Raw genomic sequence first — 26,291 nt, 5'->3', positions numbered from 1 at the left:
CTTCTTGAATGCATTGGTACCTGAGCTGAAGCAGGAAATCTCTACGAAATGTCCTAAGTATGTGAGTGGAGACATTGTAAAAGAGTGTCCAGGTGAGAACAGCACAAGCAAAGGTGTGGCGGCAGGAACGAGCATGGCATGATAGGTTGGTGCTATCGTTGGAAGGGCTGGAGATAAGTTTGGAAGAGTAGGTCTGGTTCAGGTTCTACAAGGTGAATAACAAGGAGACGAGTGCGAGTTTTGGTTGTTATAGGCATTGAGGAGCCACTGAAGACTTTTGAGCAGTAACATGATAAAAGGAGGCTTTTGAGAACATTAATCTAAGAGCCCATGTTCATAATCATTATATGGTACTTCCTCAATGACAAAGGGCCTAATGCTGCATTCATTCATTCACTAGTAAAAGGCAAATTGGTGTAATGATTAAGCCTATGGGTTCTGGCATCAGAATACCTGGGTTGAATCCTGTCTTGATCACTTACTAGTTATATGACCTTGTACAAACCTCCTATTATCTCTATGCTTCACTGTACTGTAATACTTACCTGTAATGTAATACTTACCTCATAGGATTTTTGTGTGGATTGAATGAATTAACTTTGTAAAGTCCTTAGGACAGTGCCCGGTACACAGTTCTGTTTGTCTGTTATTAATATTGTGTGTGTGTGTATATATGTATTTACAAAGCACCTATGCACCAGGCAGTATGCTTGGTGCTAAGAATAAATTGTCACACACAACTTAAATAGTTTCTAATCTCTTGTACTGGAGCCTAGAGTCCCACTTTGGAAGAGTTGCTGATTGCATCACATAACAATATTTTTTGCTTAGCCTTAAATTATCACCTGGAATATGAGCACTCTGTAATTTCCCACCCTATGGCATTTGGAACAGTATATAAGATTTCCCCACCTTTTTCTTCCCCAAATGTTGACTATGGGAACCATGGATATGGACAGGGATATGCAGACTACAGTGGCCAACAGAGCACTTATGGCAAGGCATCTCGAGGGGGTGGCAATCACCAAAACAATTACCAGCCATACTAAAGGAGAACATTGGAGAAAATAGGATGAGATGTTAAAGTAAGCCATCTTGCAGGACGACATTGAAGATTGGTCTTCTGTTGATCTAAGATGATTACTTTGTAAAAGACTTTCTAGTGTACAAGACACAGTTGTGTCCAACTGTATGTAGCTGCCAATTAGTTTTCTTTGTTTTTACTTTGTCCTTTGCTATCTGTGTTATGACTCAATGTGGATTTGTTTATATACATTTTATTTGTATGATTTCATGTTAAACTTCAAATAAATGCTTCCTTATGTGATTGCTTTTCTGCATCAGGTACTACCTAGCTCTATAAAAATGTAATTTAAAATAAATAATAATTAAGGCACAGTTGATTTTGTAGAGAGTATTGGTCCATAGGGAGAAACTGTGGTCCTTTATAAAGAGCCAGCCAGGGTCACCCTCTTCCCCAATTTGTAGATGTATTCTATGCTCTTAAGGTTTCATCTTCTGCCTGTTAACTGAGGTTTCTACCACACCTTTGAATAATGTTCTTTCCCCTGTGGTTATCTGAAGACTGTCCTGAGGGGAAGATGTAAGTGTTGTGATTAATAGGAACTTTCTAGTAGACCATGTCTTTTTTCTTTTTTTTCTATCAGGTTTTAAAGATCTCTTTACAAATTAGGGAGAGTAATACTTTAAGTTATCAGCTTTATTTGATTGAGGGTGGGTGGGTTTTGTTTTTGTTTGTTTGTTTTTGTTTTCTTTTTTTTTGACCATGCAGAAGTTTTTCTTAATATAGCTGAATATATCAATATTTGTTTTTATTGCTTCTGGAAATTGTCATAGATAGGCTTTCTCATGCCCAAATTATAATGACTTTTACCCGGATTTTCCTCTAGTACTTTTATGATTGCATTCTTTTCCATTTATGTTTCCGATATAGTTTGTGTTTGTTATGGTATATGGTATCAAATATGGCTCCAAATATGTAATCTTATGTGACTATTCTGTTGTTGTCAGCCCTATTTATTAAAAGACCATCTTATCACCAGGAATGAGATACCACCTTAATGGTGGTGAAATGCCACCCTAATATTATACTAAATTTCCATATGTACTTGAATCTATTTGGAGACTTCCTCTTCTGTTCTCTGGTCTCTTTGTTCATATGCTAGCACCACGCTGCTCTGATTCTGTAAAGACTTTATAATATGTCTGAATACTAGGTAGGCTAGCAGCCCTCATTGCTCACCTTACTTTATAATTTCTTCGCCATTTTTACATATTTTTTAATTCTATAAAGAATCAATTTGTTTAGCTTGCAACAAACTCATTCATATTTTTGAGGAGATTGTATTTAGTTTGTATTTTAAGTTGGAAAATTTGACATCTTTATGATACTGACTTGTCCTAGTCTAGGACAAAGGAAGTTTTTATTTTTGTTTTTGTTTGTTTGTTTGTTTGTTTGGTTTTTTTTTAGACGGAGTCTTGCTCTATCACTCAGGCTGGAGTGCAGTGGTATGATCTAGGCTTACTGCAACCTCCACCTTCCAGGCTTAAGTGATTTTCATGTCCCAGCCTCTCAAGTAGCTTGGTCTACAGTTGTGCACAACCACAGCTGGCTAATATTTGTATTTTTAGTAGAGACAGGGTTTCACCATGTTGGTCAGGATGGTCTCGAACTCCTGGCCTCAAGTGATCCGCCCACCTCAGCATCCCAAAGTGCTGGGATTACAGGCATGAGCCACTGTGCCTGGCCAGGGATGCTTTTTTATATAGTCAAGTCTACATTTGCATTTTTCATCAGTGTTTTAAAGTCGTCCTCATTTTAGAGGGGGAGACTTTTTAGTGTTTTATTTTGGTGGTGTTGTTTTTATAAATGGGGTTTTCTCTTCCATGATAACTTCTAAGTGGTTACTGTAGGTATATGTGAAGGCTATTGATTTTGTATCTTAATTTTATATCCTGCTGTCCTAGTGAATTCCTTTATTCTTTAAGTTGATTCTCACATTGATACTCTCAGATTTTCCAGGTATACACTAAAATGCTTGCAAATAAAGAGACTTTTTCTTTTCCAATTATCGGGGCTCTAATTGTTTTGCATTGGTTAACACCTTCAACATAACGTTAAGAGTGGTTATTACAGTGAGCGTCCTTGCCTTATTTCTGACCTCAATTGAAATGTCTATTGTGTTTCCACATTTTAAAAGTTGCTAGCTTTAGGACTTAGGTGTAAATATTTTATATATTTTATCTTTGATCATAACTTTCATCATCTAAAACACTGGTTTTTTTGTTGTTTTTGTTTAGCTTCCAGAAAAGCGTCCCACATTTCAGCAACTCCTGTCTTCCATTGAACCACTTCGGGAAAAAGACAAGCCTTGAAGAAGAAACTAGGAGTGCTGATAAGAATGAATATAGATGTTGGCCAGCATTTTCATTCATTTTAAGGAAAGTAGCAAGGCATAATGTAATTTAGCTAGTTTTTAATAGTGTTCTCTGTATTGTATATTATTTAGAAATGAACAAGGCAGGAAACAAAAGATTTCCTTGAAATTTAGATCAAATCAGTAATTTTGTTTATGCTGCTCCTGATATAACACTTTCCAGCCTATAGCAGAAGCACATTTTCAGATTGCAATATAGAGACTGCGTTCATGTGTAAAGACTGGGCAGAATTGAAAAATTACTTATTGGATAGTCATTCTTTTCTTTATATTGTCACTGTCACAACAATTAAATATACTACCAAGTACAGAAATGTGGACATTTGTCTTCATATTTCAATGTTTTCAAACTTCAGTAGGCATGATGATAATCAAATGCAGAGTTTATGAAAAGATTCCTAGAAACTACCTCCATAAAACCTGGCGGAGGAGGTCTGAGTGCAGCCTGTGAATTTGTATTTTTAGCAAACTCCCAGATGTTACTGAAGCAGTTGTTCTGAACTGCCCTAGGGGACCACATTACATGGTGGGGTATCATTAGGTGGTCCATTATTCAATCCAAATGGCACAATTCTCTCCTAATATCCAGATTAGTACAATGACTCTTAACGTCATGTATAAAACTAAAGTTAAATAATAGCAAATAATATATTAAATATGTTGCACATAAAGCAAATTTTTTAAGATGCTAAGGTATGATTTCTAGAATTAATTACATTGTTGCTTTCTAATCATTTTAAATCCTTGAGTTTGGGGATCTGGGGCTTCTGGCTAGTTTGAAAACTGAAGTTATCAGTCTGCTATCTTAACATAAAAATACAGAAGTACTATTTTAGCTTCTCATGCCTATTACTAAACAGTATTTCAGCTTTAAAACTGCACCTGGGGATGCCCTTCGTCACGGCCTGCTACTGAACTCACTGGTTTTAACCTCTTTCCGAGTATTCCCTTGTCTTTTCTATAACGTCAAGAAGGGAGAGACCGATTCTGTAGAGGGCACCATTACAATGAAGAGACACCCCAATTATACCCTGCTGCTATTTTCCAGAGATCAGTCAATAATCTCTCAGAGACATTTATATCCTCTCTCATCCCACTCTGTCCTTCAGCCACCAGCTAGTTTCAATGCTCCCTCTTGCTTATTTGTTTCTTGACATTTCATTAATAATTCCTTCATTTCAACAGAGAATTGACACTCGTTAAGTCTTCTATTTTTTACAGAGGCACACAAATCTCAATTTATAATGAAATGTAACTCAAAATAATCACTAGGGCATTTGTATATTTTATTTTTGTAGTTTTTTTTTTTTTTTTTTGTAGTGTTGACTGTATGCTAGGTTCTTTAGGAAAGACCAGGTGACCCAAACCCTCTGTCTCAATGGACCCACAGTCCGATGGGGGTGCCAGCCTTTCCTGCACCACAGACTGTTTCCCCACTCAGAGGATGAGCTCATGCACAAGCTGGGTCTTTCTGGTCTCCCTCTTGAAGATTTTTTTCCTCTCTTCTTCTTATTTTTGTATATTTACCTTTTAAAAATAATCCTCTTTATAACAAAATACACGCTTGTGGCAAAAATTCAAACAATACAGAATTGTTTACTATGAAAAGAGGCCAAAGCCCTGCTTAGAAGCCTAGCTGCAAAAATCAAGTCAGGCAACAATTTAAGGTACCACTAGAGGTTTATCAGAAAACAAGTCCAGTGATGCTAGGAGGAGCCAAGTAAAAGAACACTATTCATAGTATTGCAAACATGCATAATGATTTTTTTAATGCTGTATAACTGTGTTTAGTGGTGATATCCAGAATTTATTATTGTTATCTTAAACCAAGAGTCTGCCTACGCTCTTTTGGCAGTGAAGAAAAAGGAAGACTATGTGGTAAGAAACATTCCCAAAGGGCAGGCTGCAGAGCAAGTTCCAATAAGTCACTTGCTAGGTAAAATCCAACAGATGCTCCCCAGTCTTCCTGAGCATTTTCTGACCCGCCAGAAGTCAAACACAAAGTCAAGAGGGTCTGGCAAAACTCACCTCACATCTACTTGAGTTCATTAAGATTCCAACACAGTAGATTTAGCAAGTTGAGTTTCTCAGTTTTTATTCTATCTTGGGAGTGGGTTTATGAGGAAGAGAGATTGGACCTACGGCCCCATCTTTACCTAAATGTGGAGGGAGGAGGGTCTCAAATGAGGAAGAATAGTTCATTGAGAGACACCAGAGAAGAGGAAGCTAGCATCTGCCCTTTCTGGCCTGATCACTATGTTTCTCTGGTCTGTGAGCTCCACAATGGCCCTTTTGCATTTGCAGTTTCATTTAATCCTTGCTTCCTTATAGCCCAGGGTTTGGCAAAGTTTGTTTGTAAAGGGCTTTGTGGGCCATGCCGTCTCTACTTCAACTACTCAGTTCTGCTCCGTAGCATGAAAGGAGCTCTAGACAATATGAAAATGAATGGGTGTCGCTGGGTTCCAATAAAACTTTATTTATGGACACTGAAATTTGAATTTCATATCATTTTCATTTATCATGAAATCTTAATTTTTTTCAACCACTTAAAAATGTAAAAATCACTCTTAGTTCACAGACCAGACAAAAACAGGTGGTGGGGTGGCCGGGTGCAATGACTCACGCCTGTAATCTCAGCACTTTGGGAGGCCGAGTCAGGCAGATCACCTTGGTCAGGAGTTCGAGACCAGCCTGGCCAAATGGTGAAACCCCATCTCTACTAAAAACTACAAAAAATTAGCTGGGTGTGGTGGCACACACCTGTAGTCCCAGCTACTCGGGAGGCTAAGGCAGGAGAATCACTTGAACCGGGGAGGCAGAGGTTGCAGTGAGCCGAGATTGTGCCACTGCACTCCAGCCTGGGTGACAGAGTGAGACTCCGTCTCAAAACAGAACAAAACAGAACAACACAAAAAAGGTGGTGGGCAGGATTTGGCCCCTGGGTCATTGTTTGCCAACTTCCATCCTAGGCCCAGGCACCGGTCCCTCTTTGTAGAGTCTCCATCCTTTCAGAGGATGCTCCTACACAGGAAAAGGACCACAAGCTTTACCTGGTGGGCACAGTGAGGACTGTTCTAGAGAAAACCGCAAAATTAAGTTAAGGAAATAAGCAGGTTTTTCTTTCTGTGTTACAGTTGGACACTATGTGACATGCACATGGGTCCTTTGCCATGTCTGAGGAGGCTCTTTTGAAGGTGTTAGATGATGAAAGTGGTTCCTGCAGAAATTATTCTTGCACTGTGTTGAAGCAAGACAAGGACTGAGAACTTCATAAAGACCATGTGGCAACTACAAAGGATGTTTAGATAGCAGTAGCTTGAAAGAAGATTTTCATGATATATTAGAGAAGATGGGACATAGGCAAGACAAAAGAAAGAAACTGTCTATGAAATGGTTGCTTTGCCAAGGAGTAAATTATGCTGTGGGCCCAATGAATGGCAGGATGATACAGATGGCGATGTGAAATGTTGATTGTATCTCACAAAATAACAAAGAACTCTATCTCTGCTACCTGGGTATCAGATAATTAAGACATCAAAGAGCCTCAAATGATCCTTATTTTGAGGCTATTTTATAGATTATGAAAGTCATCTTCCCCTGACTTGGCTAATTGATCCACCATTACCACAGAGAATTTATGAAGTACAAAGTCATTCTAACACTATGCTGGTCACCACACAGAATGAGTTAATGGGTAGAGTTTGGATATGTTAATCTACTTAATCTAGTTTTAATCAATCTTCAGGTATCTAAGAAATTCTGTGCTCACACTGGGATAGTGACTGTGAGAAATATAAAAGCAGCATCAGGTTTGGTTCCCAACCTGGTGGTGTATACACTCTGTACACAACTTTTTTGGGATTAATTTTACAATTGCTTTGTACTATAAAGCGATCTGAGAATTTGCAATATATCACGAGACATTTGGGAGGTCAGGAGCCCCAGACACTCAGATGATAACTTTGTTCATAGAAGTGAAAAGCAGACAAAATGTAAAGAAGCCCCAGCACATAAGTAAGCATAAGGAGTGTGCAAATCTAGCATTTATTGAGTGTCTGCTTTGTGCTCAGCACTACTCAAACACTGTGGGCAAATACAAAAGATTTAAGAGACTGGATACCCACTTCAAAGGGTGAACATACAGTTGGAATTTCCATTCACTCCACAGTTAGAGAACAGTGGAAATGAGTTTCTATCAGGCATGCTCTGGGAGTTCACAGAGGCCCCTGGCGCTAGTTTTGTGTTGTCAGGGAGATGTTGATCAAGCAGCTTGGAAGTGAAAAAGCAATGTCCTCTACCTGTTCCCTGGATTCTTCTCTCTTTAGACCTGTCACCTTGAAGAAAGCGTGATCTATTCCAAACATCACTGTAGGCAAATCACCATAGTACTTGGATTAAGTTAATGTGAAGAAAGCATGTCATCCTTGACAATGGATTAAATGAAAGTGAACTAGTGCATGCCATTCTCAATCCTTGCAGCTGTACCAGTTCCCAGGCACTGTCCTTACAAGTGATCCATCCATATTCCATACAAGGTCCAATACTTGCTCCCATGATATATGCTTGTTTTCAACTTCAGAAATTCAACAGACATTTACATTTAGATTATCCCTGAACAGCCTGTGAGACCAAATACACACTTTCCCTAATACACTCTAATACAAAATCCTTATTAGGAAACAGAATAGAAGTCAAATCCAGAGACAGAAATAAATACTGAAAGCAATGTCAATGAAGATGCTCTCTCCTTGACCATGTTGTCTTTGGACAATTTTTTTCTGAACAGATTCATAGTTTTGACATTTAATGATATCTTTATCATCTCATATGTTCTATACCATGAAATTAACATTTACCTACAACAAAATCACCTCAAGAGGAAAAACATAGATTTTTCTAAAAGGAGGTCTGAACATCATCAGTGTTTTGGAATCCTGGATTATTTTCTCCTTTGCTAATATCGATGGAGGCATAAGGATTTTCTTCACTTCTTGCTTGATTTTTCCTGTTAAATAGAGCAAGGTTGCCTTAATATACTTATGTTAAAATCAATCGGATTGATGAAGATCAAAAAGTTTGAGGGCACTCTGTGTTAAGGAGGCTGGGTGGGAGGAACAGGAAATCTCATAAACTGTTGATGTGAGTATACATTGGTACCGCCGCTATTGAGGGCAATGTGGCAATATTTATCAAAATCAGCAATTGCACGTGTGCTTTGCCGCAGCTTTCCCGCTGCTAGGATTCACCTTACGGGTATATTGGCACACACAGGAAATTACCTATATGAAGCCATCACAACTCTTTTTTAAGTAAACACAAATATTTGGAAACAACATAAAAGTTCATCAATAGATGACTGTTTAACAAAATTACAATCCATTCGTGAAGTGGGAAATTATACTGCCAGAAAAAAGGAGGTTTTTGTGCAACGAATGTGTGATGATCTCTAAAACACCTTAAGTGGGCTGGGTGTGGTGGATCACTCCTATATAAACAAAAATTTTCAAAAACCATTAAGTGGAAAACAAAATATGCAGAACATTATTTATAGCCTGCTAACATTTGTATACTAAAAAATAAGATATACATATGCACATACACACAATATACACTAAAAAAGTATATATTTGTATACTAAAAAGCAGATACATATATATATGTCCGAGAAAAAAGAAAAAAAGACTATATATATATAACTCTATATATGTGTGTGTGTGTGTGTGTGTGTGTGTGTGTGTGTGTGTGTGTGTCTCCAAGGAACTGATAATTTTGTTTGGCTTTGGGAAGAGAACTTGGAGGCAAAAGGTGATAAGGAAGACTCTTCATGTTCACCTTTGTATTTTTTAATTTTAACTACATGAATGTATTACACATTCTATGCCTAATTTTTTAGATGAAGCTATTGTGGGTAACCGAAAAATCTCTATAGTGAAGAAAATTGAGCAAAATAGACTAGCACATATAGAGATTCAATCAAGAATATGTTTAAACAACCTGAGGTGTGCATAGAGTTTTGTTAGGTGCTATAAAATATTAACCTTCATTTCATAAGCCCAGCAAGAGTCAATTTCTTAAGGACAGAAGAAAAACATCTAGTAGCAAAGCAAGACTAGAAATCAGGTCTCTAGTAATTTAAATCCTCAATGAGCTTTGATATTCAGTTCAGGAACAAATTAGAGCATGCCTAACCATGAACTGAGAGAATGATATGGAGTCTGAGCTACCCCATGAGAAATAAAGGTGAGTAAAGAGTAGCAGTTTGGGCAGGGCACGGTGGCTCACGCCTGTAACCCCAGCACTGGAGGGCGAGGCAGGTGGATTGCTTGAACTCAGGAGTTCAAGAACAGCTTGGGCAACATGACAAAACCTTGTCTCCACAAAAAATACAAAAATTAGCTGGGTGTGGTGGCGCACCCCGGTAGTCCCAGCTACTCAGGAAGCTGAGGTGGGACAATCACTTGAGCCTGGGAGATCGAGGCTGCAGTGAACTATGACTGCACCACTGCACTCCAGCCTGGGTGACAGAGCAAAAGATCCTGTCTCAAAAAAAAAAAAAAAAAAATTAAAAATTAAAAATTAAAAAAAAAAAAGAGTAGCAGTTTGAAAGAAATCTCACAGCCCATTCTTGAACAATTTCACGGTTCAAACCCATCAGCAATCCAGTCTCCAACAATCTAGTCCCCACTTTTAGACTGAAAAGGATTCAGCAGTGAGAGCAGTGAGAACCATTCCCTGAGCCCAACCACACCTGCTGAGTTTGCAGTGCCTCTTTGTAGGAGGGAAATGACACTGTGGCTGGGATGGAGTTTACTAGGGCATGCTAATAAATCCCAGGCCAGATACTTACTGTGTGGGCTTACTAGGAAGGTGAACTGCTGATGACATCTAGTAAATTTCTAGGGAATGCATCAGAGTATTTAGGTGCAAAATTGTCCAACTGAGTAATTGGCCTATACAATCTACTACTTACTGAAAATTTTCCAGTTACTGTTCTGTAAATCTTTCTATTTTCAGATAGTTAAGTCTAGGAAAGTCCACTTACTTCTTTCGATCTCTGATCCCAGTGAAGATCAGGACGACAATGCCAGCCACTATCACTCCCATCACAACTCCAAAAACAATTAGCCATGTGGTAACGGGGGACTGGTAAGGAGGTGCAAGTGTTGGCTCTATCCCCAGAAACTCCAGGCTGTTGTCATTCAGACGGAAAGCATCATTGATACGGCTCCTGGAGATCCTATTTGCAAAAGCAAAACATAGCAAAGGGGACACTTAGACAAAATAAAATTGCGTGTAGTTATTTACTCTTTATATCATTGTTCCTGAAAGGATTTAATAGAACTTATCATAAGAATATACACCTAGCCAGGTGTGGTGGCACGTGCCTGTAGTCCCAGCTACTTGGGAGGCTGAGGTAGGAGAATCGCTTGAACCCAGGAGGCAGAGGTTGCAGTGAGCCGAGATTGCGCCAGTGCACTCTAGCCTGGGCGACAGAGCAAGACTCCGTCTCAAAAAAAAAAAAAAAAAAAAAAAAAAAGGAATATACACCTAAAATCATAACAGTAGCAAAGTAAATAAGGTCTAATTAAATATATAAGTCTTTGACAATTATGCATCTTTCATGCCTTGCAACCTAGATCAGGTTCATCAACAGCTCCATTGGAAAACTGAGTTGCAAGTGTGGAAATGTATAAATGGTTGGCATTTATTCATTTGTGACTGCTGTGTTTAAGGGCAAAGTTAGCATATTTGGCAAGAATTTCCCTTCTGTCAGAATACATCTACGATGACTTTATATCAAAGAATGGAAACGGATAATTGGATATACTTCTTCTATTATACAAATGAATCAGGTCCTATGACCAAATCTCTATAGTAATATTTTCCAAATAAAAGGTATTGGCATTTGGAGGTAGCACTGGGGAGGCACATAAGAAAGGGACCTTTGCCAGTTTCTTCAGCACTGGGATGGGAAATGGCTGACTTTTATGGAGGCAAAAGGATAAAGATTGTTTAAAGAAAAACAAACAAACAAACAAAACAGTGATATGGAGAACATTCTGGGGATCAAAGACCAAAGTGTCTGGCATCTCATCTTCCTACCCTTGGGTATAGCCCAGGTCAGGAGGTCAGAGTCCACCAGAGAGGGAGAGACAGCAACGCAAAATTAGTCAGGTAACCCCTGGCAACCTCAGCCAGAAAAGATCTGAAAAGAGTCATCCTGGAAACAGAGAGTTTGAGGTCCCCTGTAGCTTGCAGCTGAGTATCCAGGAAGGCTGAACTTCTTCATAAAGATCTCAGCTAGAAGTTTTCCCTAAGACAGACACAAGTCTTCTGGAGGCAGTAAGTGAGTCTCTGGGCACAGTTGGGTCATACATTCCAACCAAGCCAGATTTTCTAGGCACACCCTGCCCAGCAGGTCTTAGATCTGCTTCCAAAATTAAACAGGACTCTGATGCAGCTCGAGAGGGCCACCTAGTGAGTTGCCCAGAAGCAGGAGGTATATTATGCCTTTTTATAATGACAGGAAACCATCTGCAAGGTTGATCCATTTTTCACTCCTGCTGTCTGTTGCGGGAAACAATTGAGGCAAATTGGACAAACAAATGTGCTTCTAAACATTCATTGCAAGTCCCTCACCTAGCGTAGAGGTCAAGCAATATGTAAGGAATGCTGTACTTGCCTAACTTGTTTCAGGCTTTGGGCAGTTAAATGAATCCTACATCAAAGTCCCTAGAGCAAATGATGGCAATACCTGTCCATGTCCCTTCTGCACTTACTATTTTCCATGAGTTCTAGCCAGACTTTCTTTAACCAGCACCTGCTCCCCTTTACCAGAGAGCATTCTCAGACCACAAGATCTGCCCTGCCTGCAGGGCGGAAATGCTGGGGAATTAATGCCACCTGGAAGCAGTTCTCAGCCAATAACTGATGGGAGGTGGTAAATAAATACCCCAGCTTCCTCAGCCCTCTGATGGGACAATTCAGGTACACATTCTACACAGTCTGTCCAGATTTCCCAGCAGGACTGAGCTCTAGCTGCCCGTAGTGGTAACTTGCTTGATAACATGTAATCTACAGTTTTCCTTTCCTTTTGTAAGGGCCTACATCTAGGGGAACTCAAATCAAGATTATTCCCTTGCTGTGGGATCCTTCTGGAATTACATGGAGTTTGTAGCATGAAGTAACACATGTAAATGACTCAGAACAATGCTTGGCACACAGGAAGAACGCACAAAATACTGGTTATTGTTGCTGTATTTGTTAACCCCCTCGCCCTTAGATGAAAGTAAAATGTCACCTGATGGCCTCTTCAACTTCAGTTCTAGGAATGATGTCAGACACATTTTTAGGTGCAGTGACATAGAAATTAAAGGAGATTCTTGGTTTCAAATCAGCAACTCGCACATCCTCCTCCCTGTAGAGAAACAAAACAAACATCTTCACTTGTGGCACAGAGGACACAATAAAGAGAATGAAGACTTCCCCTGCTGGTGAAAAGGAGATTAGAGAGAGGATCACAGGGTAGAGAGGCATGGGGGAGGGTGAAAAGGAGATTAGAGAAAGGATCACAGTGTAGAGAGACATGGGGGAGGGCAAACAATGGCAGGATGTAATTGTCAAAAAAAAAATTAATGCTGCCCAAAGCACCTGAAATCAATTACATAAAAATGTGATATCAAGTCTTGACACTATTTGTTTGCCTTCATATAAAACCCACATCTTTTTCAATGATAGAAAATTTTCAAACTGAAAACAGCAGGAGAATCAACAAGGAATAATTGGTGGCCCAGGATTGTGGCAAACAATGTGGTGGGCAGAGATGGCTCAGTACCACACACAGAGATTTACACCCACAGCCTGGTCCTACTCAGCAGAAAACGTCGTGTTGCACCCATGGGTGAAGGTAATGAGTGGGGTCTACCATATGATGTGACAAGACTGTGCTCTCATAGCTGTCAAGTGATCCTAGCACAAAATAAGGTAGATCATGTGGCTCATAGCCCTTGAGTGACTACCCATCTAACTCAGAATAAAAGCCAAAGTCCTTAGAATGGCCCTCAAGGCCCACATGACCTTTTGTCTCTCCCTTCTTCCTCTATGCCCTAACATCATCCTGGCCACGTCTCCACTTGTCTGCTAATCTGCTCCAGCCACACTGGCCTCCTTGCTGTTCCTTTAACAGGCCGAGGATATTCCTTCCTCAGGGTCTGCACCTGCTGTTTCCCCCAGCTGAGACACTTTCCCCATTGTCTGCATTTCTCTCTCTCTCTCTCTCTCTCTCGCTCTCTTGTTCTCTCGCTCTCTCTCGCTCTCTCTCGTTCTCTCTCTTTCGTTCTCTCTCCTGCTTCATATACTTGTTCAAATAATAGTGACGTCTTTTCCGACCATTTTGGTTAAAATTGACATACCCCTTGCCCAGCACACACACAGACACACATACACACACACACACACACATACCAGCCCTCCCCAGACCCTTTTCTCTTATATTTTTCTCCCTAGCACTTAGTACCTTGTAATTCTACTATATTTCACTTACATATTACACACATAGACACACACACAACGTACATACTAGAATATAGGTCAATGAAGGCAGGAAGTTCTGCCTTTTTTTCTTTCAGTGCTGAGGGTGTGTGACAGCATTCTGAGGAGAGTGACAGCTGTTTAGTAAGAACAATACTCTTGCAATCTACAAGTCAAATAAGGCACGATCAGCCCTCCGTGGAGTCGCCCAAATTCCACGACACCAAGTAAGTATAAGTTACTAGGAGATTTTTATCAATTTCACTTGAAGAAAAGTTTAGGCAGAGTATCTCCTCAGACTCAAGAGAAATCCTAGTTGGAGTAACCTGAGAACCCAGCAAATCAACTCACCCAAAAAGAATCGTCTGATGTTTGATTTCTAAAAAGTACGTCCTCATGGCATATGCAACAGATGATCGGAACAGGTACATTTCATTGTCGTTCCATTCATACTGCAAATTCAGAAGAAAGACACTGCTCAGCTGGACTCATAAGACACATTTATAATCTGATACTCCTCAAGAATTATTCTTAATATTCCAGAGATTCCTGCTATTTATTACGTCAGTGACGTCAACGTAAGTGTGCATCCGTATCACCTGAAGGGTTAGTTAAAACACTGAGTGCTGGGTCCAACCCTAGAGCATCTGATTCAGGAAGCCTGAGATGAAACCCAGTAATTTACATCTCTAACAAACTCCCAGGTGGTGGTAATGCTGCTGGTCAGGCGACCATGCTTTAGGAACCATTGGGTTCACGGGTCCTTTTTCTTTAGCTTGATGTAAACTGAAATTAACACTTTGAGTGTAGGTTTACCCATGGGAGTCAAACAAAAGTTGTGGGTTTTGCAGCAAAATGTCTGTACGTTGTGGACAAAATCAGTTTTTACTATTTTTACAGTAAGTTCTCAGAAATGTACTTATCTCTAAGTGTAAAAGAAAAACTTGAAGTTCAAATAAAAAATAACACTTTGTAAACAGCAAACTACTCTGTTCTTGTTTTCCAGTGCTAAACAAATAGCTTATGTTTGCATAGCTTTTAAAGACTTAAAAGAAAGCATTCACTCTTTCCTCCAGTAGCTGGCAGTAGGAATCAATGAATGGCACTAGTTGTATGTTTCTCCTTTCCCTTTAAAAAAATTATATTTCACAAAAGAATTGTTACCTTCACTTCAGCTTGGTTTCACCCAGGTCTGGAGGAGTTCCTTTAATGGTAGCATTATTAATATTGTCACTAATAACAGTCTGGCTACTATTTCTATAAATACAAAATATTTTAAAGGCTGAGTTCTCAAAATAATGCCATAGATCTGATTGGAATTCACCATGAAATAGCTTGAACTGAGCAGATATTCTGACCCTGATGTGTATATGCACTAAATATATGATCTCGTTTCATCAAAACAGATTGTTGCTTGGTGAATTGGCTTCAGAACATTACAGCATCAAACCCGCTGAACACTACCAACCCTCACTGCATGGAAAGAGGATGAGTATAAATGTCAAGAAAAAAAGATAATTGAAAAATGTCCTGATCTGCCGAGACTAATTAAAATTTATTAAGCCAAGGAAGTAGCTAATAAAAATATGACAGAGAAATAGTCCCACAATCACCCAATGATTATTAAGAAATAGGAACTTGAACTCTTAATGATTGGAAAGAAATGCACTTCCATTTTCATTTTTTCTTTCTTGAATGTTCATCTTTTTACTCCTGAGTTATTTATGGTTTGATGTGTTATCTATGAAAATTATGCTAAAAGTGTTGTTGAATCTTGGACAATGTGTAACTTTTCAGGAAAGGTAAGGGGGTAGAAACACAATCTTTGGATCTGTCCGATGCAGACAACAATTTGCTGTAGCATCTTGGACCATTTTATCCAATAGTCCCAGATTGACTTCTAACCCTGCAAAACCTTCAGGGTGTCATGCCCACTCTCAGGCTTTTGAGCCCCATCTACCTGAGACTACTCTTTCCTCTCCTCTTTCCCAATCAAAGCTACTACTTCCTCAGACTGGATCACCTGAGACAGGTGTTAAGGAGAGAGCAATAGCTAAGTAAACAATTCACATAAAGGGGTAAATAACATAATTTCCTGTAAAATATTTTGTTACCCCCAAAATGTATTTCTCTAAATAAGTGGTTCTCAAACTTTGCTGCGACTAATCACCTGGGGAGCTTGAAACACTCTTGATGCCCAACTCTTGAGTCCATACCCCAGAGCAATTAAATCAGAATCTCTGGAGGTGTATAACCCAGGCATTAATATTTTTTAAACTTCCCATGTGATTCCACTGTGCAGCCAAGTTTGAGAAGCCGTGTTCTAAATTAGAGCTTCCCAGTCTTGATTGTATGTACAAATCACCTGGAGGCTTGCTAAAATGCAGATTCTGATTAAGTGGTCCAGGGCTAGGCTTGAAATTATGCATTTTTAACAAGCTTCCAGGTGATTCAAATGCTGCTGGTCCATGGGGCACACCCTGAGTGAAGCCAGGATACAGATGATTGACTAAAACAAAACAAATTTTAAAAAACCTAACTGTACTGCTTCTAAAAACAAACTACCTTTCAAAATACAACTATGTTATCTTTCTAGAATAAAAGTAATGGTGACAAGAGTCGATTGAAAGGATTGGTATTTGATATTTAAGGATTGATACAGATGTTTTCTCATTGAAGTTCACAACACCTTCAAGGCAATAAAAAGTAGGAATAGCGTATCCAATAAGGAATGTGTTACTTTAAAAACCCAAAGCCAAAGGCCAGAATCTGGAACTTACAGTTTTGAAAAGAACCACACGGCCTCTCCTCTTTCAGATCACCCTGAAAAGGGTTTATTGTGTCCTATTTAATGTGAAGACTGTGCACTCAAAAATAATGAATTCACGGTCCAGAATACTCACTGCTTTATCTCCAAGAGCTGATTTTAGGCTTATCCTCACTTTGATGCTTTGGTCAGCATCTGATTAAAGAGAAATCGCAGACTGCTGGTTACAGATGACAGATTGCCCACATGTGCTTATTTCCTTTTCCTCCCAAGATCCCACTAAAGTGATAGTAAAGGGATCTTTTAAAGGTATCGACAGACTTTTGGAAAATGAGAAATGATGAGAGAGGGGTAACTGCTTTCTCAGGGACAGGAAGCCATGACCTAATTTGTACACAGAGGGAGCACAGACCCACAAAGAGCCAAAAAATCCAAAAGAGGTTTGGAATTCAAGCACAGGTGAGGGTGGGAAAATAATACTGGGCTGAAAAGAAGAGGAATGGAAGTCAGGGGGTGGTTAAAACCACTTTGGAGAACAGTTGATCTGTTGTGCCCTTGCTTAGACAGTCAGTTGGAGGCTGTGCTCCAGAAAAACAAGAGGTAATCCAAGAAAGAAGACATGGAATCTAGGAAGCAGTGGATTCAACCCAGGAGAACAACAAATGTTGGGACAGGAGGATGTAAGATTCCAAGAGGGAAGTCTTTAGGGGAAAAAAAATGAGACTGAAAAGAATAGATATGTTGAAATATTTGGGAGAAAAACAAATACAATGTAGATAGCAAATTAGGTAGGCCAAAAAATTTAGGCAGGTAGAAACTTTTAGACAACAAGCCACATAAGAAAGGACACAAAATAGTATATTACTTGGCTCTTCAGGCATAGTGATGTAAACACTGGTAACTGTTTTACCAAAAATCATTATAAGGCCTTATTGGAAGAGCAAGAAATGGAAGTGGAAGAGTAGACCAAAGCGAAGGTTTAAAACTGAGCAATGACAAAATAGCAATATAAGAAAATTATTTAGAAATATGAAAGTGACTGCCAGAAAGAAGAGATAACAGCATTAAAATTGTTTTTTAAAAAAAGTATTTGTCTTTGGAAAGCAGGATTCAAGTACAATTGGTTGGAGAAAGTTATAATATGTATTTTAAAGATGAGGTTAATAAAACAGACTTGAAAGAGTACACACTCTTGTATGTGTATGCATCTGTGTGTGTTTGTACAGTTACTTTCACTATGTCTCATACATAGGTGCTCGACAGTTGTGATTTTTCTGCCATAAAATGGCAGCTGTCGCCACAGCAGAGAAAGAAGCAGGTACTATAGAGAAAGAAAACATTCTCAGCTGTGTCACAAGTCCTCATGAGACTGGGGCCAAAGGAGACTAGAAGAAGTAGACAAGGAATGGGTGTGAAACTTGTCAACTGGGTGTACTCACACGGACTCCAGTCGGTACTCCATCCCACAAAAGAATTCTTGTTCTGGTCTTTCAGCCAGGTAAACAAGGGCTCAAAGTAGTTGAGCAGTGGTCTTACATTCATGTTCTTTGCTCCTACAACATTTTCCAATGCTAGGGTCCAGGGTTCTGATTTTCCAAGCTTCAGCATATTGCTACACAAAAAAGAGGGGGTTCAGGGCCTTTTGAGGGGTTCCAGCTATACATATATTTACATCTATGATCTATGGTTTCTTCTCTTTGACTTGGCTAAATTTGCTTCTGGCAGATAAGAAAATAATGCATATTAATGGATATATTCCTCCCTCAACCGCTCTTTCCTTCCAATTACCACAAAGAGAGGGCTGTAGTTACAATAGGGAGAAAAGAGGTGGCCCATCCAATTGTTGTATGGTCTAGGTTCCTGTGTGACCACAAATTAAATGTTTGGTTTGTAAATGAGGACATTTTGAGGCCATAAAATTTTCTTTTTAGAACAAAGAAATCAAATTCAAACCTAGGCATGGAAATGAGTAATATTGAATACTAGGAGAGGTTCAACATTTTGAGGTATTTCTTACAGCAATTTCTGTCCAGCTTCTGTAGAGTTTGAGATGTCACATTTGTGCAGAGGGCCTTCGTGTTTAGCTGCTTGACAAAGTGCTTCTTGAAACTGGAATTGGTAAAGGGTCCTTGTGTAATATCTGCACAAGAGACAAAAACAAAAAAGCAGTACTATGTTTACTTACTGTCTTAGAGTTATAGATTAGAGCATATATTTAAATATGGGGCCCAAGTAACCAAAGAGATACTGATCGAATCTCTTTCTCCAGACATGAACTCTTCCCTCATCATAACCTATTTGCATTTTATGTATCCATTGATAAACATGGCAATATTACTCTGTTAAATGTTAGCTAACATTTGTTTTGTGTTTTACAGATTAATAGCCCTTTCATATAAATGATGCGAATCCATCCTTATAACAGGTCAATAATATTATTTTCATTTTACAAATAAACTGAGCTCCAGCAAATTCAAGGACTGGGGTTACTAGGTGAAGAACATATGTTTTTGGACTTCAAGTTAAAAATTCTCTTTCTGTTACAATGCACAGTAAACTGCCAGTAACAAGAAGACAAACAAAACTACTTTTTATTTCTCCCAGTGATACTATTGATTGCTTGATGACAGGGACAAGATCTCACACAAATTTAATTGAACCCAATAAATTGTGTTAATTTAAATTGAATTGAAATCGATCATCTATACAGACAGTCCCCAACTTACAACGGTTGGACTTTCGATTTTTTGCCTTTACAATAGTGCTTTCAGTTGTGTATGCTAATGGTAAGTACCCAAAGGTTTTCACTTTCAGTGCAGTATTAAATAATTACATGAGATATTGAACACTTTATTATAAAATAAGGTTTGTGTTAGATGATTTTGCCCAACAGTAGGCTAATGTGAGTGTTCTGAGCACGTTTAAGGTAGACTAGGCTATGCTTTGGTGTTCCATAGGTTAGGCGTATTCAGTGTATTCTTAAGGTATTGTCAGCTTATGATGAGTGTATTGGGACGTAACCCCATTGTAAAGCAAGGAGCATCTGTATTGAGCTTGGTAGTTACGGGTGGAAAAATTATAATTATCACTTCATTTATCCCTACTTTTTGTCATTATTAGCACAGCTGTCCACAAACCCTAGAAGTTAAACAGAAACAAGAAAACTGTAATTTACCGAATGAATGAGTAATCATTAGAAACATGGAACAGAGATGCGGGGTCACAGTATGTTTCATCATGGGGCACAGGTTCCACCACCCCAACTATCTCTCGCCTTTGGGGAGAAAAGAAAACAATATATTAGCTGTGGATCACCCATCACAAGCAGGTGGGCATAACTAGTGCAGTTTCATCAATCTTTTTTTTTTTTTTTTTTTTAGACAGAGTCTTACTCTGTCACCCAGGCTGTAGTGCAGTGGCACGATCTTGGCTCACTGCAACCTCCGCCTCCCATGTTCAAGCGATTCTCCCATCTCAGCCTCCCAAGTAGCTGGGATTATAGATGTGCACCACCACATCTAACTAATTTGTGTATTTTTAATAGAGACGGGGTTTCACCATGTTGGCCAGGCTGGTCTCGAACTCCTGGCCTCAAGTGATCCACCCGTCTCAGCCTCCCAAAATGCTGGAATTACAAGCGCCACCGTGTCCAGTCAATCAATGGTATTTATATTAGAAATGGTTGTCGAGTGAAATAGAAACAATGTAAAAAAAATCACCTACAAAAATAAAAAATAAATAAAAATTTTTTAAAAATCAGAGTAAAGCTCATTATGTGGTTATCTCTTAGTTTTAATTAATTCAGCCAGAATATACCCTTAGAAAATAGCTATGTCTTCAAAAGACTAATTTAATAAAATTCATAAAGTGCATTGCATGGCCAAAAGTGTACAGTGAAAGCCCTAATAATTCCTCTCAGGCACCACACTTCATGTACTCCTGGCAGAGAGAATTTAATAAAATTGAAATCTTACTTACTCTCCACGCCTACCCAGCTCAAGTGTTCCCTCCTCTGTGAAGCCTGACCCTGATCCCATCCACCTTCTGGCAGAATTAACCCCCAATCTCCTTTAGCCTTCTCTAGTTGTGCCTCCTTTGCCATTTATCTCCCGTTTTGTTGTTATTCACCTATAGTAACTTCTTGCCCTAGAGACTTGAGTACCTAGAGGGTGGGGCTGTGTCTTGGTCTTCTCTCTAATTCCAGTGTCAAACATGGTGCCTGTCACTGCGGAAAGAATTCATTTATATTTATTGAACAAAGGAACAATTGATGCATTAATGAATCACTCTAAGGATCTGATTCCATGTGCCTTTAAAATCAGCTAAGAGGGATCAAAAGATTAATCTAGCCAGAAAAAAAGGTAGCAAAATCATGTATTTGACCTTGATTAAATGGAATACATTTTTCCTTTAAAACTGCAGGATCACTGTAGACACAACTTCAGTAATATTTAAATACTAGAAACAGTTCTTATAGGTGCTGCATATTTCCTCCCACGTAAGATGTATGTTAACAGAGAGAATCTTGACAGAAGAAGTGTACTGTTTTAAACCTGTGCATGTGGAACTGCTTGTTACACATGAGATCTTCACTTCAAAAAGAAAATATAAGAAAAACAAAGAAATAATTGACGAGGGTCTAAGATGGTAAAAAGAAGATAGATTTCTTTCTTTTTTCCATTCTCTCCCTCCCTCTCTTCTTTCTTTTTTTCCTTTCCTTTTTCTCTTAAAATTCCTTCATCCAAAAACTTATTTATTTCATAGTTGCATGTGACAGGCACAGTGTGAGGCACTTGTGACACAGCAATGAGTAATGTAGTGCTACAACTATGGAAATGGTCACTGTTGCCCAAATGTGTCAGATTCTCTCTAGCTTGGAATTCTCTGTGTTCCCCCTATACACCTACATCTTTCTCAGGGCTTAAGTGCCTCTCCTCATCTGACACCCCCAGTTGGGCTTTGGATCTCCCCTGGACATTAACGGACCCTGTACCCTTCCATCACAACACTACACATTGCAGTGGTTTAATTTTCCACACCCTGCCATAAACTAAATGTTTTTTCAGGTTGAGGACCATACCTGAAATTATTAGCATTGTATCCCCAGTGCTTTGCCTAAAATGTGGGGTCACCATTTTGTTTAAAAGGCTGGATAAAAGAGTATGTAAAATGGATAAATTGATCACTTTCAACATAATATCATAGTTTAATGAGTAAGCCAATACTTAAGAATATAGAGTATGAAGTAGTGTCATCTGACCCAAGGAAATTTTATCTGAGGAGATGGCATCCAAATGGAGACTAAAATATAAAATATAACAAACTAAAAATACCAAAAGGAGTTAATGTGTGCCTCTGTGTGTGTGTGTATGTGTGTGTGTGTGTACACGCCAGTCAAATGCTTTTAAATACACAGCAAACTCATTAGAAACATTTTACTGATTACATATTCATTGACTTACTTCATCTCCCACCACTTTTTCATCCACTGGTCTTTGGGAATTTCACCTTTAAAGACCATCCACCTCCACTTCTCTAACATGTAAGTAAATGGCAGAGTCCCAACAATCGTGAGTGCTTGTTTGAGCAGGAAGTTTATTTCTGTTTCTGAAAGTAGAATGGAAACTGATAAATATTACGATGAAGATGACAGTGGATGTTTTGTGTTAAAGATAATTTTCCTAACCTCAAAATATTATTCCTCAAGATATACTTACTATAAGGATACATGAGAAAAATTGACAGTATACATAATAATATGTATATATTTATTTTCTCAGCTAAGGGATTTGGAGTAAGTTGAAGCCCTGAAACAGAACAGGTAAATAAAAACCCAAAGTTACTTCTAATCCTCATTTTCTTCATTAGTTTCGGTTTCCTCCCTTAAATACCTCTTATCAGAGTTCATTAGAGCTATTTCATCCACTTTCCCAGTCACACTGTTTATTCTGGAAAGCTCCATGAAGTCAGTGACTGTTAATGTCTCATTTAAGACTGTATAACCTAGTCCCACGTCTGCTATGTGATGCCTTCTGTGAGTCTTTGTTAAATAAACAAATGCTAAACAGATTCAGTGAAAAGCCTGTAAATCAGGGAGGGGAAATAAAAGAGCCCCCCAGGAGGGCACTATCCACTGGATGGTGGAAAGTACAATGTACTTTAAATATAAGGATATCTTCCTTACCAAGAATTTAAAAGGCTTTAACAAATCATGTTATTTCATTTTATCCTTTATCAGTGACATAAAGAGGCAGTGGAGTTCATCTCTAGTGTACAAAGGAAATGTATTGAAATGTAAGCAGGGGATGTTACCTACTTTTCACATCACTGTGTCTCTAGTGTCTAGAAAAATGTCTTGCACACAGTATGTGCTCAATAAATATGTTAGGAAGAAGAAAGAAAGAGAAAGAGGGAGGGAGGAATGGAAGGAATAAAGGAATTTATTTAACATTATTCACAAATCGGGGCAGAGTCAAGAAAAAAAGCAGGAGTTTTCCAAACCAGTGGTTTAATCATGTCTAATACCATCTTTAAAAAAGCAAAACTTTTATTTTAGGTTCAGGGGTATGTGTGCAGGTTTGTTACATAGGTAAACTCATGTCACAGGGTTTGTTGTACAGGTTATTTCATCACTGATCTAATACCATCTTAAGAAACAGTCATCAACCATTTTTACCTGCTGTCAGGGAATATTTTAAAATAATAAAATATCTGTTCATTGACTTGAATTAATGATATTTTAAAATTAGGAAGCAAGTGTGGTTACTGTTAACTACCTTGGTTACTCTCTTCATGGGAGGATGCTGCTACTGGTCTGTAAGCCACTAGGACTATGCTTACAGTAACTATTTCAAACATGATGACAGGCTTTACGCTGGCCTACTCCCAGGCCCTTGTGGGATCACCAAGGATCTGGAACCAGAGATCAAGGCAAAGTGAATTGTCTACTCAAGGATGGAGCTCATGACCTTGATCTCATCGACCAAATGCTCCAGACAGAGGAACTGATCTTTATGTCACAAATAACTAAAATTAGAGGAGAGAATACATGGAAGAGAAGAAGGTATTAGGCTTTATTTGTCCTCCTTTTATGAGGAAGAAGCAAAAGCCATGGCATCCTCACTGAAGAAATTCCATCTCCTGAACATTTGTCATGTTCCATCAAGTCCAAGCCATCTAAAAGGAAATGGGCTGCCTCAGGCAGAAATGTTGAAGGATAGCACAGATTTAAGGGGGTGTTACAGGGGAAATTCACGCTTCAGCAGGATGAACAAAATGTTTCAATCCCTTCTAATGTTGATATTAAACCACCTGTTCTTTAAGAATTCAAAAATTTAAAGCTATACTTTGCTTTGCATAGTATTATGGAAAAGGCTTCAGATTAAGGTTCTTGTTTTGGTTCCGCCACTACATTGCATTTTGACTTCAGGCTACTTTCCCTCTCTTGTCTTCAGTTTACTTCTCTATAGAATGGTTTTTAGAATCTATTCCAACTCTAAAGTTTTGGGAAGTTTTTACCTATAACCAGAGGGGTCTAGTTAGAATGCAGACACTAGGCCGGGCGCGGTGGCTCAAGCCTGTAATCCCAGCACTTTGGGAGGCGAGGCAGGCTGAGGATCTGAGGTCAGGAGATAGAATGCCTCCTTCCTGCCGGTGAAACCCCGTCTCTACTAAAAATACACGAAAAAAACCGGGTGAGGTGGCCGAGAGCCTGTAGTCCCAGCTACTCCGGGGAGGCCAGAGGCAGGAGAATGGCAGGAGGAACCAGGTGAGGAGCTTGCAGTGAGCGAGATCGCTGCCTTCCCCACACTGCACTTCCAGAGGCGAGGCGACAAGCCAACTCCATCTCAAAAAAAAAAAAAGATGCCGAACACTAACTGGACAAGCCATTTCAGTTCTGTGAGACTGTTTCATCATCTTTAAGAAAAAGAAAAAAAAAAAACTTCTGTTAGATGTTTCACAGGATCCCAAGTCCATTCATTCAGTTACCTCTCTTATTCCCTTTTCAATAATACAAAACCGAAAGTTGACATGTTCTGATATATACTTAAAATTTTTCACCAGTAGTAACTTCCAGTTAGCCGTAAATACCTTATACCTTATGCCGCAAAAAGTAAATATTTCCTACATAAGATATTAGATACCTTTGCCCGTATCAGATTAAAGAACCTCCAAAACAACCCATGAGAAAATGTCCATACCATTGTCTTCTTGAAAATCAGGTGACAGAAGACCAATGGATTTTAAATGCTTAGGTGTGGCTGCAGAAAGTGACATGATTTCCCCAACAGCTTCATGGAATCCTTCATTAGCTCCATTTCTTAGCAGAAAAGGTTGTGCAGCATATGCCATATCATATTGGATATGCCCCATCTCATGATGAGCTGTCAGGAAGTCGTCCATTGTCACCTTTGTGCACATAATGATCCTGCATGAAAATGGACAAGATGAAAATGAATCTCACTGACTTTCATTTAACAATTACAGTGGAGTTGTATGGGGTTTTGGTAGCATGAATCATCTTTCCAAGATTTATTCACCAGTGAATCTTTTTTTTTTTTTTTTTTTGAGACGGAGTCTTGCTCTGTTGCCCAGGCTGGAGTGCAGTGGCCCGATCTCAGCTCACTGCAAGCTCCGCCTCCCGGGTTCAGGCCATTCTCCTGCCTCAGCCTCCCAAGTAGCTGGGACTACAGGCGCTCGCCACCTCACCCGGCTAGTTTTTTGTATTTTTTAGTAGAGACGGGGTTTTACCGTTTTAGCCAGGATGGTCTCGATCTCCTGACCTCGTGATCCGCCCATCTCGGCCTCCCAAAGTGCTGGGATTACAGGCTTGAGCCACCGCGCCCGGCCTCACCAGTGAATCTTGAGTACCCACCTTTTATGTCCTAGAAACAGTACTAGTTGCTCAATATAAAGCAATAGGCACTGCTGAATCCTGTTCTCTTGCTCATAGACTACCAGGAAGACAGATAAGCAGAGTTCTCTGCTACAAGAACTCTGAGGCAAGTACTCTATAAATGATCAGTACACACAGCCTTGAGCATAAAAATGAGTGAACATAGGCACAGTCCTCTAGAAGCACCAAGAAGGGCATGACTGAGGATGCAATGAGCAATTTGGACCTTAATCAATGTGCAGGAGTTTGCCCGGGAGAAGGCACAGAACTTGACGTTCCTAGTGCTCAATGAGAAAGGCTTAGGGGCAGAGGGATGGAAATGTGGCATTCAGGACACTGCAAGCTGTTTGGTATTGCCAGGATAGAGAAATAGTAGAAGGGGCTGCAAATTGAAACTTGGGAATCATTAGCATGTAAGTTGGGAAGTAGATATGATGGGCCATGGAGCAGGGATAGAGTGCAAGAAAAGAGGACCGAAGATAAACCTATAGAAGGTCCAAGTACCTAAGGAGTAGGGAGAGCAAGATTATTCAGAGGAGATGGAGAAAGTACAGTCAGAGAGGTTCAAGGAAATCTGGAAAAGTATGACAATGTGGAAGTTGGTTAAAAAAAAAAAAAAAAAAAAGCATTTGAAAGACAA

The 26,291-nt window shown here is 39.2% G+C and overlaps 2 protein-coding genes across 7 annotated transcripts in view; one reads left to right on the top strand and one right to left on the bottom strand.

Annotated features, from left to right (window-relative positions):
• The window catches only part of BMX (BMX non-receptor tyrosine kinase), a 58,062-nt gene extending 54,286 nt beyond the window's left edge, over positions 1-3,776 (top strand). For 3 of the 5 annotated variants that reach the window (XM_021932409.2, XM_021932410.2, XM_017954095.3), the window contains one exon: positions 3,322-3,776. In XM_021932409.2, coding sequence (XP_021788101.1) covers positions 3,322-3,396 — 75 coding nt within the window. In that variant the 3' untranslated portion in view covers positions 3,397-3,776. The remainder of the gene's footprint in view (positions 1-3,321) is intronic. The other 2 variants (XM_031660515.1, XM_021932408.2) reach the window with 2 other exon arrangements.
• A 3,705-nt stretch (positions 3,777-7,481) lies between these two features.
• ACE2 (angiotensin I converting enzyme 2) overlaps positions 7,482-26,291 on the bottom strand; it is a 54,763-nt gene continuing 35,953 nt past the window's right edge. For both annotated transcript variants that reach the window (XM_021933040.1, XM_021933041.2), the window contains 10 exons: positions 24,957-25,183; positions 22,218-22,362; positions 19,931-20,029; positions 18,773-18,895; positions 18,195-18,367; positions 16,892-16,950; positions 14,340-14,440; positions 12,760-12,876; positions 10,501-10,695; positions 7,482-8,463 (listed from right to left, as the gene is read on the bottom strand). In XM_021933040.1, the coding sequence (XP_021788732.1) occupies positions 8,355-8,463; positions 10,501-10,695; positions 12,760-12,876; positions 14,340-14,440; positions 16,892-16,950; positions 18,195-18,367; positions 18,773-18,895; positions 19,931-20,029; positions 22,218-22,362; positions 24,957-25,183 (1,348 nt within the window). In that variant the 3' untranslated portion in view covers positions 7,482-8,354. The remainder of the gene's footprint in view (positions 8,464-10,500; positions 10,696-12,759; positions 12,877-14,339; positions 14,441-16,891; positions 16,951-18,194; positions 18,368-18,772; positions 18,896-19,930; positions 20,030-22,217; positions 22,363-24,956; positions 25,184-26,291) is intronic.

Source organism: Papio anubis, chromosome X, assembly GCF_008728515.1.
Source record: "Papio anubis isolate 15944 chromosome X, Panubis1.0, whole genome shotgun sequence".
NCBI lineage: Eukaryota > Metazoa > Chordata > Mammalia > Primates > Cercopithecidae > Papio > Papio anubis.
The sequence above is the reverse complement of the archived record's forward strand: the minus strand, read 5'-3'. Positions and strand labels throughout refer to the sequence as shown.